Source organism: Labrus mixtus, chromosome 7 (genome assembly GCF_963584025.1).
Source record: "Labrus mixtus chromosome 7, fLabMix1.1, whole genome shotgun sequence".
NCBI lineage: Eukaryota > Metazoa > Chordata > Actinopteri > Labriformes > Labridae > Labrus > Labrus mixtus.
The window spans coordinates 9470695-9488583 of NC_083618.1; the positions used below are offsets into that span (position 1 = coordinate 9470695).

General features: G+C 41.1%; 1 protein-coding gene across 4 annotated transcripts in view; it reads right to left on the reverse strand.

Annotated features, from left to right (window-relative positions):
- The window catches only part of LOC132977796 (inositol 1,4,5-trisphosphate receptor type 1), a 71189-nt gene that overhangs the window by 25145 nt on the left and 28155 nt on the right, over window positions 1–17889 (reverse strand). The window contains exons 22-42 of one of the 4 annotated variants that reach the window (XM_061042639.1): window positions 17646–17799; window positions 17369–17559; window positions 17114–17246; window positions 16974–17028; window positions 16715–16880; window positions 16272–16445; window positions 16034–16108; window positions 15760–15897; window positions 15547–15672; window positions 15248–15448; window positions 14902–15153; window positions 14539–14664; window positions 14318–14446; window positions 12793–12913; window positions 12502–12686; window positions 12265–12413; window positions 12051–12162; window positions 11261–11296; window positions 4548–4592; window positions 2802–2934; window positions 798–985 (exon numbers count right to left, since the gene is read on the reverse strand). In XM_061042639.1, the coding sequence (XP_060898622.1) occupies window positions 798–985; window positions 2802–2934; window positions 4548–4592; window positions 11261–11296; window positions 12051–12162; window positions 12265–12413; window positions 12502–12686; window positions 12793–12913; window positions 14318–14446; window positions 14539–14664; window positions 14902–15153; window positions 15248–15448; window positions 15547–15672; window positions 15760–15897; window positions 16034–16108; window positions 16272–16445; window positions 16715–16880; window positions 16974–17028; window positions 17114–17246; window positions 17369–17559; window positions 17646–17799 (2889 nt within the window). Of the gene's footprint in view, window positions 1–797; window positions 986–2801; window positions 2935–4547; window positions 4596–11260; window positions 11297–12050; window positions 12163–12264; window positions 12414–12501; window positions 12687–12792; window positions 12914–14317; window positions 14447–14538; window positions 14665–14901; window positions 15154–15247; window positions 15449–15546; window positions 15673–15759; window positions 15898–16033; window positions 16109–16271; window positions 16446–16714; window positions 16881–16973; window positions 17029–17113; window positions 17247–17368; window positions 17560–17645; window positions 17800–17889 lie in introns of all 4 variants that reach the window. The other 3 variants (XM_061042638.1, XM_061042640.1, XM_061042642.1) reach the window with 3 other exon arrangements.

Genomic DNA, 17889 nt, shown 5'->3' on the forward strand with positions numbered 1-17889 from the left:
TTCCTCATTGTTCATTCACACAGGCCTTATGTAACGCAGACTGATCACGTGATGCAGCTCTGCAGCAGTCGTGGGAAGGCAAAGCATTATCTCCACCACGGCGGCTTCCTCGCTCTAACCTGATTATGCAAGCAGAGCGGTTACACAACAGCGTGCATAGGGAAGGACAGACGGATGAAAAAGACAAGGACATCAACAGAAAGAGCAGCAGACATGGAGGGAAATACAAAAAGGGGAGAAGAAAGGACAACATGGAGGTAGAGGAGTCTCTTTTGTCAAAGCAAATAGGGAGAAAACAACCCCTTTATACTGCCTTAAGATAAGATAAACAGTACAAAGTGATAGAAAATAAAAAAAGATTCAATTACATACTAATCTTCAAACTCCTGTCATTATTAGCAGCTGGCTTGGCCTTTGAGCTACAAGATATAATTGCTAGATATGAGGCGGAGGAGAGATGCTTCAGTAATGTATATGAGCAGCTATGGTGGCACACTGACCCGCATCCTGCAGATCCTCTAGTAATGAAAAGACCCATCCATGACACACTAGTGTGTTTTTCCCCCTGACCTGATCTGGGGCAGATCCTTTGCAGATGCACTGTGGGATAAACTAAGCCTTAATGCAGATAACAGCAAATGACATTAAAACACTGTAGATCAGTTTACAGTTTATGGCCAGGTCAGTAGGTAAGTGAATTAGTTTTTTTCTTGTTGGATCATCCAACTCAGAAATCCAGACATGCTGGATATCTCTTTAGCTTCCTGATGAATGACAGATATCTGATGTAAACTGACCTGGATGGTTGTGTTTCCACCTTCCAGCAGTGCGATAGCAAGCAGGATGCTTTCTTGGAAGACCCGGTCACTTGTGGTGTTCATGATGAGGTCGATGACCAGGTCAGAAGCTCCTTCTTTGTCCAGGTGACACTGAACCTCAGCCAGGCTCATTTCCCCATGATTCAGGCCCCCCGGACCCCCCAACGCTGCAGGACAGAGACAGTGAGGCAGGCCAGATCAGAGTCACATGTATGAGGTATACAGCCTCGGAAATACTTCCTCCGATTAATACGATTATTTATCAAATCTAACCAAAAAGCTTCAGCTCCTATTAGTCCCTGCATTTGATTTGACAAGATTAAACGTGTCACTATTTAGCAACAAATAAAGTAGTGGCCAGAATGAGAAAGAATCCTCCCCAAAATGCATGCCTATGAAATAACTGACACGATTTTTTTTACCATCAACATATTGTAAAATGGACTCCTTATATCAGCATGATAACCATCACCAACTAACATACAAGTATTTGAAAAATCTCTGGTGTTTGGTTATTGTCGATTCATATTATTCTTTCAACGTTTTTTAAATACTGTTTCATCAATACAATTTTCTGCATTTACAAAAAGTCCTAAGAATATTTTACATCTAATGTTGAAGGTATTTGACAGACAAAATATCTCCAAAGACAAAAGCCAAAGAATAAACTGATACAGTTTAGTTCTTACTTTACCTGACCCCTAAGAATACTTTACAAAACATAAGCACACAATATAATGAATTAATCCAAAAAGGTGTTATTGGGGTTTGTGCTTGTTTAAGTTTGGTGTGTTTGAAACATTAGGAGTCAACCAATACTTTAGACAAACAGGCCACAACCTCTGTCATGTTTTCTAACCTCTGTGAAGCGATCCCTGCTGTACTGACCCCTGACTATCTTTACATTGTGTACAGTATGAGTCTGCTGCACATTTCCCCTCTGAGGCCTCATCCTAAGGCTCAACATGGAATCTCAGCTCGACTCATGTTTCTGCAACAGGTGCAAAGGCTGTTTTCACAGAAAGTAGCCCCCTGTAACCTAGTAACAGTAAAAAAAAAAAAAAAAAAAAAAAAAAAAAAAAAGGATCGCACTGGGGAGATGGTGACGGGTCGGGGGTGTTCTTGGGGTGTTCTACTTTCTGTACCAACATCTCAGTACCAACAGACAGGACAGAGATGGTAAACTGGGAAGCATGAAGATTTCAGTTCAAAATCAAACAACATCTGTGTGATGTACACAACCTCCTCACATTACAGTTTCACACTCATGTCACACTGAATGTTAAAGTGTACATGAAGCCGTTCTTGTTACTAAGTCAATATGATTGCACTGAATATTAAATGACCACCAGACTCGCATCACATTCATTGGCACCAATATGTCCTCCAGAATCTGTCTCCAGATAAAACGTTACCTTATGCACGCTACATTTCAAGACACAGAACTCAAATAAAAGCAGAAACACTGAATAGATATGCAAAGCTGCAGTATTTTGACTGCAGACAGCAACACAATGACCGTGTTATCATTTACAGATAAGAGTATTGTGCTCTGCGTGCTCAAAGGGCAGCTCACAGCACAACTGTGCAGCTGATAACGTGCTCAGGGCCAGACACACACACACACACACACACACACACACACACACACACACAGTCATATCCTTGTATAACATTATTAAAAGAAGCTTGCTTTACAACAACTACAGGGGCAGAAAACATTTTGGCTAACCAAAAAACCAAAAAGGTTTATCAGGACTTTGCTCCCTGATAGTATCCGCTGTCTTTACAGGCAGCAAAGTCAAAGCTCTCTCTGGCAGGGGCCTTTGGTTAATGCATTACAGACACATCAGCTCGGAGGGTGGAGATGTCAAAATTAGTTTTATCATGGATATGAATGCACTGACCAAGAAGAACTTTTCCCAGCTGTAAAGAATAAGTGGTGATATGAAAGCGATTGAAAACAACAACAACTGTGCCCACCTGATTGGTTTTTGCTGGGTCCTACCGGACTGAGGGGACCATTGCTAAATGACGTCAGGCTTTCCCTCCGCCCACCACTTTGATGAAAGTTGCCATAGTAACGGTTCACCAGAATCTGTCTGAGCGCCTCGCCCTACAGGAGGAAAAAGAAAGGGGAGGATGTAATAACATGATGTCAGCAATGAGGAGAGAAGCTCTTGTATAACAGGGGTAACACGCAGCATCAGTTATATCTTGTATATTTTGATGCATTCAAAGAGCCTAAAACACCCACAGACCACAGGAAATGAGAGCCTGCCTGTCTTTACGACCACGCTCTTTTATTTATACTTATGTAGAACTACAAACTTCAATATTTCATTTGCAGAATTCCTGGATGTCAATGTCCGTAACAGGACAACTTAGGTCATTAACACATTTCTGTGATCATTATTAGCATTGCGTTGACCCTGTAGTAACAATGAGAGGTCCTGGTTTTAACTCAGACAGACCTGCAGCCAGCCCTCCCACACCATGACTCATTCTCCGCTCAGCAGCCACTGCACGACTTTGTCGTCGTTATGGCAACTGAGGCCCAGAGCTACCTGACAGACCTCCCATGGGATAAAGTGAAGGAAATGAAAGAGAGGGGATGTGTTTTTTGTGTGTTTGTGCTTAAATATGTGCAAATCATTGTCAGCTGTAGGCGGTCCTTGACAGATGACAGCGATGTTATGTAAGCTGTGCTGCCATCATTCTACTCCGGAGGTCAGGATTCTAACAATACTCTCATCTTTCCCCGGCAAGAGACTCATCAGCTGTATGCAGTGTGTTGAACAACACAGCATCATGGGGAGATGATTCTATTGTCTCATAGGGAAACACTGCCCTTCAGATAGAGATAAGTATTGAGTCACAAATCCTCATGGTGTCTGAGCATCATCTAAACTGTCGGCACAAACCTGGTGTGTATCGAGCAATATCAATTAAATGAAACTTTAACGCAAATAAGTTATGACGCTTCAATCAAAGCTGGCTCCAACGACTTGTTATCTCTGCTGGTGAGGTCAACATGATCGTTGCACCTGTAATGGTACAAAAATTATATGTTTTGATTCTTAAGTTGAAGACAGGAAAAGTGTCACATCGATGGAGGTGTGGCTCAGAAAGGTTATTGTGTTTATATTCCTGTTTTTCTGCCTCTTCCGTTTAAAGAAAATTGTAATTTTAAGGGAATAGTTGTGTGTGTGTGTGTGTGTGTGTGTGTAAGTAAAAAATTAAATTGTTGGCACAAAATAAAAAATATTCCAAATTGAATGTTCACAAAAAAAGTTTTAGATAGGTTAAGTCCTCTCGTTAGGGACATCATTCATTGAATCTATGTATATGTTAAATAAAGTTCTTTCTGGAGATTATTCTAAAGTAATGAACTTTAATCAGCGTTTCATTCTGGATAACAAAGATAGAAAATGACTTCTAGATGGAAACATTTAAAGCTCTACAAAGTAGCATAAATACAACAGTAAAGAGACGGGTTGGGGGGGAGGGTGTGGAAGGGTTTGAATGAGAGTTACAAAAAACAAGTTCCTTCCTTCATTCTTCCCTTCCTTCTTTGTATTATGCAGCTTTAACGAGCAGTTAGATGTTGCTTAAAGAATTGAATCAGGTGATCAAAGCAGAAAACGTCACTAAAGGTTTACTTTTCATTGAAGTTGCATAACCGCTGCTTGTGTTGAGTTGTGCTGCCATGCTGCTGTGAGTACCTACCCTCTTCTGGTCCTCCAACAGCTTCTCAGGCTGGTTCTGATCCAGCTGCTGGGTTCAGTGAGGAGTGTGAACAAAGTGATCAACAGATAAATGCACAGGGTTAGTATTCATGCAGCACAGAATAAGTTAAATTTCAGGATAAGAAAAAACACCATTCAGAGGCCATTCAGCTGTTTTTAGTGACCATGCAAAGATTTGTCCAGTGTGAGCGGCCATGCATTCATCGCTGTGTTAGACACCAGGGAAGCAGGCAGGCTGAGACAGGAGATGAGCACACGTTGACTGCCTGTAGTTTAAGTATCAGTCTCTGCATTCACTCAAAAGCAATGCAAATGACTATTTATGTTGTTGTTGTTGTTGTTGTTGTTTTTTGACACATTACTTCCTATTAAGCTTATTTTTAATTTTAGGTTAAGAGAATTTTAGAGAAATTACTCTTAAATTGGAATATTGTTAAAACTGCCATTTCAGACGAAGCTAAATAAAGCAGGAGCTAATGAAGTAGCAGCCATTAACCTTAACTTAGCTAAGCTTAGTTAAGCTTGGCCCAAAGACTGGAAACATGGGGATGGTGGCGATGCTAGCTTAGCTCCAGCCAAACCTTAAAAAAAATAAAAATCTGCCATCTTTACAATAAATGCTTATTCTGTACAAAAAAAACCCCTGAGGAATAAAAAAGGACTCATTTGGAAGAGTGTGGGTATTTTTTAGCCAGGTGCACTTCCTTGAGTCTCTGCTGGTTACAGTGATTGAGACATTTTTTCCCCAAAAATGTCAAGTTATTTTTACAATATGTAAGTGAAAAATGAGTAAATACAGTTATTACACTGGCACAGTCATTTAAAGTGATGGATGAGTAAACACAAGCTGAGGGATTCTCACTTTGAGTGAAAGTCTAAGTTAGATGAAACACACTGTCATCACATTTATTCTATTGGGATCCCGTGCTTTTGTCTAGCTTCCTCAATAGTTTACACAGACAGGAATTTAGCTGAGACCCCTTTACCTACAGTGCCTTTTCACTGACGGTGGAGAGGAAACTGGTAAAAGGCAACGCTCCACATAAACTGTTATGTAAAAAGACACACTCAGAGGGGCGGGCGAGAGGAGAGGAGAGGGGGCGATGGGGTTAGAGTTACATAACCACTCCAAAAGGAACCAGGCCACTGATCTAGTGACACGGAGCTGCTTACTGTGGCCATCTGTCACCAAAAAAAAAACACACAGAGAGCAAGAGGCAGGGTGAGTGACGGACAGGAAGAGAGAGGGAGAGAGAGAAAGAAAAACGCAGAGTTTGACAGGTGAACTAGTCGCTCTTTGTTAGTCGAGGTCAGGGCCACGTTGTACTGCACAGTGTTTAACAGAGGCGTGGAGCCCTTCCTGGCACAGTTTCTACATGTTTCTGAACACAACACGATTCTTCCAAAATATTTTCCCTCATTTGGTGTTTTGGTAATGGATGTGGAAAGAGCTACGTCACATCCATTAAACCAAAGCACCCAAAAGTAATCCACAGGTGTTCTGAGATCTGAGGGGATTTAAATCCTTTCCATAAAAATCATTTCTTCATTCATTATCCATCTCTCCTTCACTGAATGGAAGCATTGGTTCGGTTTCTACATTTTTTTTATTAAGTGAATCATCCAATTCAAACCGACTACTTGTGTCACCAAAAGATGAAATGTGTTAACCAAAAAAAAAGGTTACTGACTTAGTGAATTCACTGGTTTACCTCAGTGGTTAAATTGCATGTCCCATGTACAGAGATTAAAGCCCTTGAAGCAGTGGTCTCAGGTTCGTTTCTACCTTTTATTGCATGTCATTTCCCACTCTCTCATCCCTGTTTCTGACTCTATTCTCTCTCCAGTCCTCTCAATAAAGGCATGAAAAGCCAAAAATTCAGTCGAAAAACAAATTCACTGGATCAATTAATCAAATCAGAGACAAACTAATGCTCAAATGCAACACATGGTTCTCTGAAGTTGTAGTTCTTCCACCCAGACATCCATAGGGTTTGCAAAGAAGACCACTGACCCCCATCTGAAAGGATATGTTTTAAGATGTTTCTCATTTGTATGTTTGTTTAAACCCATGATCAAAACAGTCACACTGTACTTTCCTTATGTGTGTTACACATGGATGGAATTAGAGTGAAAAGAAAACCCTGATCCCACTTTGAGAGCCACTGCCTGAAAGAGTACACTCTGGACCTTGTGTAGCTTAACGCTAAGGCTTCTTTATTTATAATGTAAAGCTGCCCTGACAGGAAACATCTGTGCAGAATCCCCTGCTCAAAAATGATATTACAGTGTCATGCTCAACACACAACATCCTTATCTCTAGGCTGAAGGCTTTAAGAACCATGTACACCGGAAACATCCCATTTTTTCAGAGTTAAAAAAACACATCCTCTTTTCAGATACTCTTAAGTTCCCTGAGAACTACACACCGTCCGGCCATGGTGATGGCTCACATGAAACTTAAAGTGACCTAGGCCAGCCAACAGTGATTTATTTTTTGTTTCAGTTTCTTCATCTTCTCACTGCACTGCTTGGCTGTGTGGTGGATACCCAATGTAGCAAGCTGGCAGGAAATACTTCAAAATATTTTTATACTCCGCTTTGACCTGTCAAATTTGTGTTCCTCTGTCGCATAAACACTCAATAATGCCTGGTGTTGGTTTATTTGTGTTTTAATCACTTTAAGAGTCTTGACCGACTGTTATTTTCTGCCATCCGCTAACGTTTACAGTGGGATTTTAAAACGGTGGTGGGTGGTACTGGATTGACTCTAGTTTATGACCAATCAACATTTATTTAGGTCACTCTATGTCCCTCTTGTGCTGGGAGAGTACCTACTCTGAAGCAGGAGCTACTGAGATTCCTCTAAACAGGGTTTTAGGAACTAAATTAGTTCATAGTTCCTGCATTGTGGAATTCATAAAAAAGGGTTCCTAGAAATATGAATATGTTCCTGTGGACTACAAACACCTATCGTCGGTGTTGCATAGCATTTCTAAAAGATTAATGGTGAAACAGAGAGATTGAGTTGTTTTTCTTAGAGCGTAGGTGCAGTGGGTGGGCAAAGTTGTAGTGAGATAGACTGAGAAAGTGAAAGAAGAAAGGGAAACACAGAATTTACTGCATTCACAAAACGCCAATAGTTCATTCATTCATTATTTTATTGATTTGAATGTCTTCTTTTCTCACCAGTCCCTTTGTTAAAAAGCTCAACTTAAAGGTGCACTCTGTAGTTTTGGTAGAGAAATGTGAACACTGTTTGAGGATAAATTGCGATGTGAGAAGTTGTGGTGGGGGGCCCGCAACAGTGAAAGCGTAAATCTCATGGTAGCTTTTAAGCCCTAAACAGTGTTCCAGGGACACATTTTGTTCTTTGAATACAGTTTGTGTATTCAGCTCAGAAAATAAAGCATTAAAATTGTTTTAATTCTCCAACTTTCAAATTTCACTTCTAAATGTACATAGTGCACCGTTAAAGTTTGAGTTGGTGTTGAACTCCTCGGTCTTCACATCATTTGGATATTCAAATTTTACTCTTGATGTGAAAAACACTTTTCCTCCCAACTGAACACAGAGTATATACTGGGACCGAGCTCAGCAGAGAGTCAGTGAGGTGCTCATGCTTACTGCTGCAGCGGCAACTTTCTTCTGGTGTCACCACATCAATGTGATATGCAGAGCAGAGCAGATACTGTATGTGCTGTTGAGCTTTCCCCAACCTGACCAGAGAGACCACAGCGTAACCTCTCACCGACGCCCCACAACAGTGCATCCCTGCACACTGGAAACTCCCCGGGACAAAACCCCCAACCAGTTTCACACCTTTCGGGCTGATACATTGAACAAACACACACACACACACACACACACACACACACACACACACACACACACACACACACACACACACACACACACACACACACACACACACACACACACACACACACACACACACACACACACACACACACACACACACACACACACACACACACCGTTAATTGTACTTTAATGTGTGGGTAAAAGGTGTACTGTAGGTGTGTGTGTGTGTGTGTGTGTGTGTGTGTGTGTGTGTGTGTGTGTGTGTGTGTGTGTGTGTGGGTGTGTGTGTGTAAATAAACATGTCTTTACAGGCTGACTCATGTTTAAACCACTCGGCAGTTTGTTATACGCAGACAGAAAAGTAGACTAAATTAAAAGACGCTAGTCTGACATTTTCCTAGCAGCTGACCTACTTTTAGACCGGCGCTGTAAAATGAATTTAACACTCAGACCGGAACAAGCAATGTCAGTGTTAAATACAATGTACTTAGAAGATTTAGACATGAACTAGATACTATCTTCAAACTGAAAGGCTTAAATAGAGGATTATCATTGTACATTCATCTGGCGACGAGAAGAAACAGAGCTAGAAACAGCTAGAGACGTGGAAGGGATGAAACATAACTTATTCCAAGTTCTTGCATAACACTCTGACTAGACCACACGCACATGAGGCCAGGTGAAGAGGGGGAGTCTGTGAGTGAAAAGCCCAACACTGTGTATCCTGCACTCCTCTGGCTCTTACATAAGACTGACAGTCAAAGAGCGATGGGTTATGCTGATAATCACCTCCCTTACATTTAGCAACACTGTGCTGTGTACACACTGAGGAAGTAAAAAACATATCTTCTGCTCTCTGGACTCCAAAATATGCCTTGATTAATCACACCTAATACTTCCTTCTGTTTCTCTCATATCATATGCTCAAAACCACATCAAGTATGAATCTTTATGTTACTGTCATTGAGGAAACGTTTTACTACAAAAGCAACATATAGGTTTGTTAAAGCAGTGAGTCTAAAATGATCACAGATTAAATCAAAGCACCCAAAAATGTATTGAAAATCTTTATTCCAAAATAAGGCTTGTTACTGACTTATTTTGCTTAACACTGCTTCATGTGGCCAAAATAATCCATGATTCCTGTTCAACGGGTTCACACCCTGTTGCTGTTGTATTATATAATAAGCTAGTACTGCTTTACACAAAGGTCACCAGAGGAGACAGGAGCCAAAGGCGTGTTTTTTTTATATAACACCTACACAAACACTAGCAGACTACTTCATTAGGTTGACACTGAAAGGGTGTTTGTTTGCAGTACTTGTGGTGCAGAAGAGGAACTGTGCCACAACGGTTTATTGGGGAAATAAATGGAAAAAAGAGGAATATGAAGATTAGCATGTGGGGGGAAGAAAGGAGCAGCTTTCCATTCAACTGCCTCATCTATATCAGAGCTTTTTGTGTGCAGACAGACAGACAGACAGACGGAATCAAACAGGTGTGTGCAAGGATCATCTTTCTCATTCTCACACTCTCATGTATAACCCCTCTTCTCTCCCCTTCTCCCCAAACTAGCGTTGATACACACAGGAGTGCACGCAGACAAGCACACATGCACGCACACGCACACGCACACACACGCACACATTGTGGGTAAATAGCTCCTCCACACTTTTATTGGCAATTACTGCTGAAGGTCACACATCAGCGGAGGGGCTGAGTTCCAGGAAGAAAAAAAAAAGCCAGGTTCTTATGTAACCTCGGCCCGGACTTGGCAGGGGCCCAGGAATCGTGCAGCTCCCAGGCAAGGAAAACTAGGACACAGCCTGAATGACTGCCACAGCCCTGCACATTCATTAATTCACACGCAGTCGCAGCACGCACAGTCACAGTGCCCCCTATTGGCGCCTATAGGAGATGCAGGGGAAACACCCTGTAAAATGTCCAACAGCTTTGTAGACAGTAAAACAAATCTATAAAAAGAAATAAAGAAGGCGAAGAAGAGATAGAAGTTTATGGCTTTACTATCTTCATCTATTTGTTAAACCAGACCTCATACAGATATGGAGTACAGATCTACATTATTATTACTATTATTATTATTATTATTATTATTATTAACATTTTAAAGCTTAGAAAAGACATCCCTATGAATTTCATTCATGAATTGTGTCATAATTTGCCTAAAGCTTCATGATACATCCGACTTTTTGTGTAAGAGTCAAATATAGAACTGTGATAATGCTAAGATAATGTTATATACAAACTGTGATAATGTTAAATGATCAGGCATATATGTCCCCAAAGGGTTCCTTCACACCTTGTAAGATCCAGTGCTTATAGTGGCAGGAAGTAGAGCATGTTCAATGCACCATATGAGGACAATGTGCAGACAGAGAATGCAGACCTGGAAATAATGTCACAATGTACAGCAAACATGTCCCAAAATGACTTTCCATGCGTGGTGCTTATATTGGCAGAAGGTAGGGCATGTTTAATACCCCGTGTGAGGACATTGTGCAGACATAAATGCAGCACTGGCAGGTTGCCAAGCCAGCAAGTTCTTCACCTTGGAATAACATCGAGCCTGTTGAGTAACACGCAGTCACTCCACAGCACTCATCTCCGCACACTACACTATCTCTTTTGTCTCTTAGGCAGCGTTTTCAGTTAAATTGACGTTAGTAATTCTAGCTGAATGTGCAGCAGGTGACACAGAATCAGTGACCCCTGCTTGTTACCAGCTGTGCCTCTACAACCTACAACACAAAGCAGCTACTATGGTACAGTTACAGAACAAACTAGTACACAAAACAGACAGCAGCTAGGGAAAATAAGGGCACGAATAAAAGAAAAAGAAGAAACAACCTTAGGCATATCCATCTCATCATCAAAGGCCCTGAGCTGAAAGAGAACACAGGTTTGACTGGGTTAGATAACATCACAGAAAGGAGGAAGCTGGAGAAGAGGTGGGTCATGTTAGTTAATGTGAGTTAAGACTGCAGAGATACTTCAGCAGCATAGAAAAATGTGTCTCTATGAATGGCTGTTACCCAGTGTGAGTAGAGTTAGTGCACTCTCAAACAGAGGTGAGTGTGGCTGAAAGCATTTCTGACACGTGCTCAGTGACTGCAGAGGTGAACTCAGGGGGACGTGCCAATTGTCTTTAAAATAGTGTTCCTTTTTTATTTTTGTGCTAAATCTGTGTGTGTTGTGTTTCTATCCATCTGATCCTGTTAATTATTAACAGAGCTTGATATATGATTTATTGAAATCAAAACATAATAATGATCTTTTATTGTTGTTTTATTATCGACTTATTTTTCTTTGCAACTGATTTTTTTTTAGCATCAATTTATTTTCCACTGAAATTAAAGTGAAATTCTATGAAATCGTGAGAAATAGAACACAAATTCATAACATTATAATGCAACAAAAATACAAAGCTCTATTATTTGTCAATAAAAATATATTGTATATTTTTGCATGAACATCCAGTTACTTTTGAGAAAACAAAATTAAGGAAAACAATTTAAGGAAAACTTTCTACAGCCGTAATAACTCATTAAACACAGTGCAGTCGAGAGTATAAGCTAAATCCTGGCATGTTCCTAAAGTGTATCTCTCTACTTTTTCTGTGCTTTGCAGCTCATCCTACCTTCTCTCCGTATCCTCGGTCTTTTGTCATCATTTCTCGTAGCGTCTGCAGAACTTTGATGCACAGTCTCTCCTCATTCTCCTCCAGCAGCTGCTTTGTATGTTTGATCAGCCTGCAGATTAGATAAAAGGTCTTAAAATATAATGCATACTCTTATTCATAAGTCTTTGATACAAAAAAAAAGTTAGAGGAGGATGATATTTGCAGTGCTTACTTGCATATGAAACCTCCACTCTCACACTTCTTGCGTGAGTCTGTGTTTTCAGGGAAAAGCAGCTCAGGCCGGTGAAGCACGTCCACCAGAACGGACAACTCGGCCTGGACCAACGGGCGCAGACGGTCCTCGAGAGCTGACACAATGTCCTTAAGTCAGGACAAAGGAAATGTAATTACTACTTGAAAGGAGTTAGCACACATATGTAAGCAAACAAAACAAGGAGAAATACTGCACCTGCAGCCTCTCAATGATGTTCCTGTAGTCCCGTGAAGCAGTCACCACAGAGTCTCTGCGGGTGGCATTACGGGCAGAAAGTCTCCAGCTCATGGCTGTCTTCTGGACGATGTTATTGGATTTCACAAACAGGTTGTTCACCTGGTTGTCCAGGTCCACGGGGATGGCTATAGCTCTACCTTTGGCTGTGTAGATAAATCAGATCATGGCTTGAAACTGTTAAACTTGGACTAGTCATAGACAACATTTATTTTAAGTTGATGTGAGTGTTGAGAAGAATCTTGGCCTTACCGACATCAGAGAGCACCTTGATACAGTTCTCAACAGAGCCTTTCTGCACCGGGATCAACCAGTTACAGTGGTAGACCCTGAACACAGCCTGCAGCAGCTGCACAAAGACTGGCTGTCTGGTCTGGAAACATTAGACAGGAAAAATAGCACAAAGGTTAAAATTATAGTATTTATATAACTTTTCTGGTACTTTGAGGAAAGATGTGTTCCTAGACAACATGAAAGATACCTATCTGTTATCTATAGCACCAACATCTGGACCTTATGCTTTGCCTTTACATTTTTAAAAACAGGCACATATTTCCACACAGTGATGCAGAGAGAGAGAGAGAGAGAGAGAGAGAGAGTGTGACTACACCTGTAGTCAGAACAGCTCGCTGACCCAGTGACTGTTTCTTACTTCCCCAGGAAAACCACAAATCCCTGAGCAGACATTTGTCCAACATAGCCCAGTTTCACCACAAAATATCACACTAACATACATTTTTAACAAGGCTTGTTGAAAATGTGTATCAGAGTAAGCACCCAACTCTGTGTTCCCCTGCTGAATTAAAGGACAGCAAATACCTGGAATATTTTCCCCAAGAGAGAGGCCTGCAGCAGAGGATACAAGCAGTGAAGACATAAAGTATGCATGCAAAATAACCAAGATGCATTACAAAGTTATCTACAAATACATTACTCTACATTTAAGAATCACATTAACATTCCTAGGTGACATGTTAAGTGCTCTGATGTGCACTTTTTTATGAATGTAAAACTATGTGAACCTGTTTGTAAAAAGTCTGATATCATAAGCCAAAATGTTTTTTCTTTGTGTGTGTTTGCACAGAATCAATTATACAAACAAATCTGATAATACCGGACAAATAGTTTCTAACTGAGCAGAGGAAATATTTTGTTTAACATTTATTTGTGTACATTTATTTCATTGTTTATGTAAAACACAAAAAAACGCTATTTTTGACTCCTTAAAGGAAGTGACTGATCAGAAAAAAAAGGCTTTCAACAATCTCGATACCTAATCTACACTGAAATTGTCTGAGCAGCTCGACAGGACTATGACTAAAGTAACTCTGATTAACACTTACTGGGGGGAAAGGGTAGTGATGTTAATCAGAGTAAACAATTCTCAGAAATTAAAAAGTCACTGATTTCATCACTCCAGGATGCACTCAGGGAAAAGGAGGGCTCTGTTCAGGTCTTAGTGGAAGGATTTTGTACGGGGAAAACAGCTATTTGGTTTGACGTCACATGGTGAAGCTGGTACATTCTTTATCTGTACTTACATTCTGTCTGACGGCCACCTAGAGCACAACACATAGTGAACATTACCACGCTGATTATCTGTTTGTCAACAAAGATCGAGCAACGTATCATGTTCCCTCAGCCACTGTTGTTCAAAACAACAATAAAATCAACGATTTGTCCTCGTCTTGTTAAAGACATATTTCCTTCAGCACGAAGTGATCATATTATTCCAAACTTGCTACTGTAGATTCTGTCAAACTTTGTGTAAACATACCTGCAGGCTGGTGCTCTGGTCAGAGAAGGGGGAGCTGAAAAAAGTCGTTATGATGCTCATGACCGTCTCCGTGACGTAGCGCTCCAGGATGATGTCGGCATGCTTGCGGTCACTGGTATTGTTACACACCTGTAAAATGCCGAAACGTGAGAAAATGACTCCTTATCTAACAATCCTCATATCTTCAGTGAAGTTTAAAATGTGCGCCTGGTATTCCTTACTCTACAAATGTCAACCAGGAAGTTCTCGAAGAGTTTCCACATGTGGTTGGAGGTGTAGATCTCCTTCATCTCCACCTCAGTATCCACATAGCAGTGGTTCAGGAAGTTGATGTAGGCGATCTTCACCTGAAAAGTTGAGACAACGCAAGAGCAGTTGACCTTACATGAAGAGATCGCTTGACTGTCAACATAATTCTGTTGCTTTTATACGTGAAAATGAAAGAAAATTAACCCAATTGTTTAATTTAACTTGTAATGATCCTTTCAATTTGATCATGTGTTTGCTCATGATGAATTAGAAATCGCTTTGTAAGCATCTGCATGTACAGAGTGTCAACCAAGCCTGCTTCATAGGGCTCTCACCTCAGGGATGCAGTCTTCATGGGTCACCACCCGCACAATGTCATCAAGCGGCAACAGCGAGTTACACTTGATCTCTGTGTAGACATTCTTGCCCTCAGTACAGACTGCCAGGAGCTCCACCAGGTGTATGTGGTACATCAGAGGACTGTTCTCATCCATGCGGTCTCGCTCGGATCGCATCATCTGCACCAGGGTTTGGAAGGAGGCTCGGTCGTTGTAGAAGACCAAAACATCCTCTCCAGCATTCACCAGCTGTAGGAGGACAGAAATGTGTATCAATATATCCGGGGGGAAAGGAAATGGTAGCCAAGTTCAAACATTAAATAGGAAGGTAATGATGCATGACCTCTGCCATGACGATGTCTTGACACTTTTTGATGAATTTATTCTCTGCTTTGACGATTGTCTGAAGGAACTTGAGGTACTGCACGTTGCGGCCGTGTGTTTCTATGCAGTGAACAAAGTGCTGGACCACACGCTCGTTGATCTCACTGCACAGCTGGAAGTTGTTCATGAAGATGTGCTGCATGGTAACGGCCTCTAAAATCTTTACAGGAGGAGCAAAAGAACAGAACCGCTGTGTCAGTGAGCTCAGTGGTAACACTGTGTGTTTTGAGTGATGCTTTGTGTGTCAGTATTGCTTACCCCTGGGTTTAAAAACAGGTTGATGTGCTTGTGCAACAGTGCTTGGTTCTGCTGGTTTCCTGCACAGAAGTTTTGTAGAAACTGGTGAGCCAGCTTCATGATATCCTGCATACGCAAATCTTCTCCCTAAAGCGTAAAAAATACTAAATTGAGAGTTCACCCACTTTTTATAGACAAGAATTAGGTCATTAAGCAATGTTTTTCTGATGAAACCTTCTCATAGGGGATCTGTAGGAGCTCCAGGACGACAGCATGAGCCCCCATGTTCCTCAGAAGCCTCTGCTGCTGTTTCTTGCTCTTCCTGCCTGACAGACCTTCCTGGACACACAGCCTGCTGAGCCGCAGCAGGATCTGATACACAACAGAGAGAAATGAAAAAATGAAAAAAGTGAGCGGATGAGTTGTTTGGAAATTTTTTATAAAGAAATGCAGAACAAAAAAAATGCAAGATAGGCAGATCCAGACTTGTTAATAATAAGAAAGTTACCTCTTTTACCACCCTGTAGTTGTAGCTGCTGGTGCTTTCTGCTTTCTTTGGTTTGTCAGTTCCCCCTGAGTCCCCCTGCAGAATGCATGAGAATCAAAAACAGATTGTAAAACTATTAATAGCAACAGGCTCAATGTGTGTGTGTGTGTGTGTGTGTGTGTGTGTGTGTGTGTGTGTGTGTGTGTGTGTGTGTGTGTGTGTGTGTGTGTGTTTTCTTTTGACGTTCTATGTAACTAACCCTATTATGCTCTGGCTCAGCAGAGAGCCCCTCTCCTGCATCCATGCCTTCATCTGGCCCCTGCCTCTTGTACACCCACAGCTCAGACTTCTCCACAATGGAGCGCAGCTGGTCCAGGTCGAACTTTATCTGCTTGTAATTTTCCACATCCTGACTGGTGACGAGCAGCTGGACCTGCAAACACATTCAATGTAAATGTATTTAAGAATGCATGCATGCATATGTATAAAATTATTTTGGAATTTCCCTCAGGATCAATCAATCAATCAATCAATCTATATATATATATATATATATATATATATATATACATATATATGTATATATATATATATATACATATGTATATATTATCTATGTGGAACAAAAAGTTAAAAAACCTAATGAAAATCACATTTCGCTTCAAAATGTTATTAATTGAATTGCATGAGATGGTAGGATACCTGCTTAAAAGCCTGTAAGACTTCCTGTCTCTGGCTGAAGTGCCTAAAGAGCAGGTGGAGCGCTCTGGACACCAGAGGAGGATAGTCATGCATAGTTAAGTGGAGAAGAACCCTCAAAAAGGTACGGCCTCCATGATCGTCTAGGTCCAGAGGGGTGTTCTCTTCGCTAGACACACAGAGAACACACAAACACACTTCAAGGAAAACATCCACCATCTCTGTCATTTTGTGACTCTTTCTTTACTAAAGCTGGGATTACCTTCCACCAAATATTCCCTCGGCCTGTTCTTCTATGTGCTCAAAATCCAAAGCCCCTGGAATCCAAAAGAAAAGTTATTCTTCACAAAAGAACTCAGTTATATCGTCCAGACATTTTCAAAAAACACAGCCGTTTCTGACCTGGCATATTGTTTGGCCCTTCCACCGCTCCAGTTATGGATAAATCAGTCTGGGAGTTACTCTCATCAAACTCCCTCTTGAATATAGACAGCAAACAGGAAATCCTGTAGTCCAGGCGAACATTTAAGATGAACTGCAGGGCAACACAATACAAAAACGTTGTTTGTTTTGTAGACTAGGAGGAAGAAGAGACTTTGTCTTTGATATTCTGTTTGCCTGTATATGTATTAAGGTGTAATAGTTCTTGTCTTTCACCTGCAGGATCTCAATAATCTTGAGCTTGGTGTCCATCACCAGTATGTCCTGTTTCTCAGGTTCTGTCTGGGTCTTGACCGTTTCTCCATTTGAGCTGTTGCTTAAAGTTGTGGGAAGGAAGCCCCCTCCTCTCAGGACCACTTGGGACATCAGCTCTCCTACTCCATGAATGGACCTCATCACATTACTGCCTGGAAACAAGCAAACACATTTGCAAATCAACTCTTTGTCCATGATGGATTTTTGCTCCTTCTCTGGCCATGCATTGTGCTCATACCTTTACTCTCGTCCTCTTTTACCAGATTGTTGAACGGGAAAATGTTGCTCACGTGGACGCAGTCAAGAATCGCCAACAGGATCTTTGTCAGTCTCAGCAGGTCGCTGAAGTTGTAGAAGCCGAAATAAATCAGGTTCCTGGCAAGATTAACCACCTGAACATGGAAGATATAGTAGATGTAAGATGCACGATTTTTTACCATCCAAACGTAACAAATAAGTCATTCATTCAATTTTTTTATCCA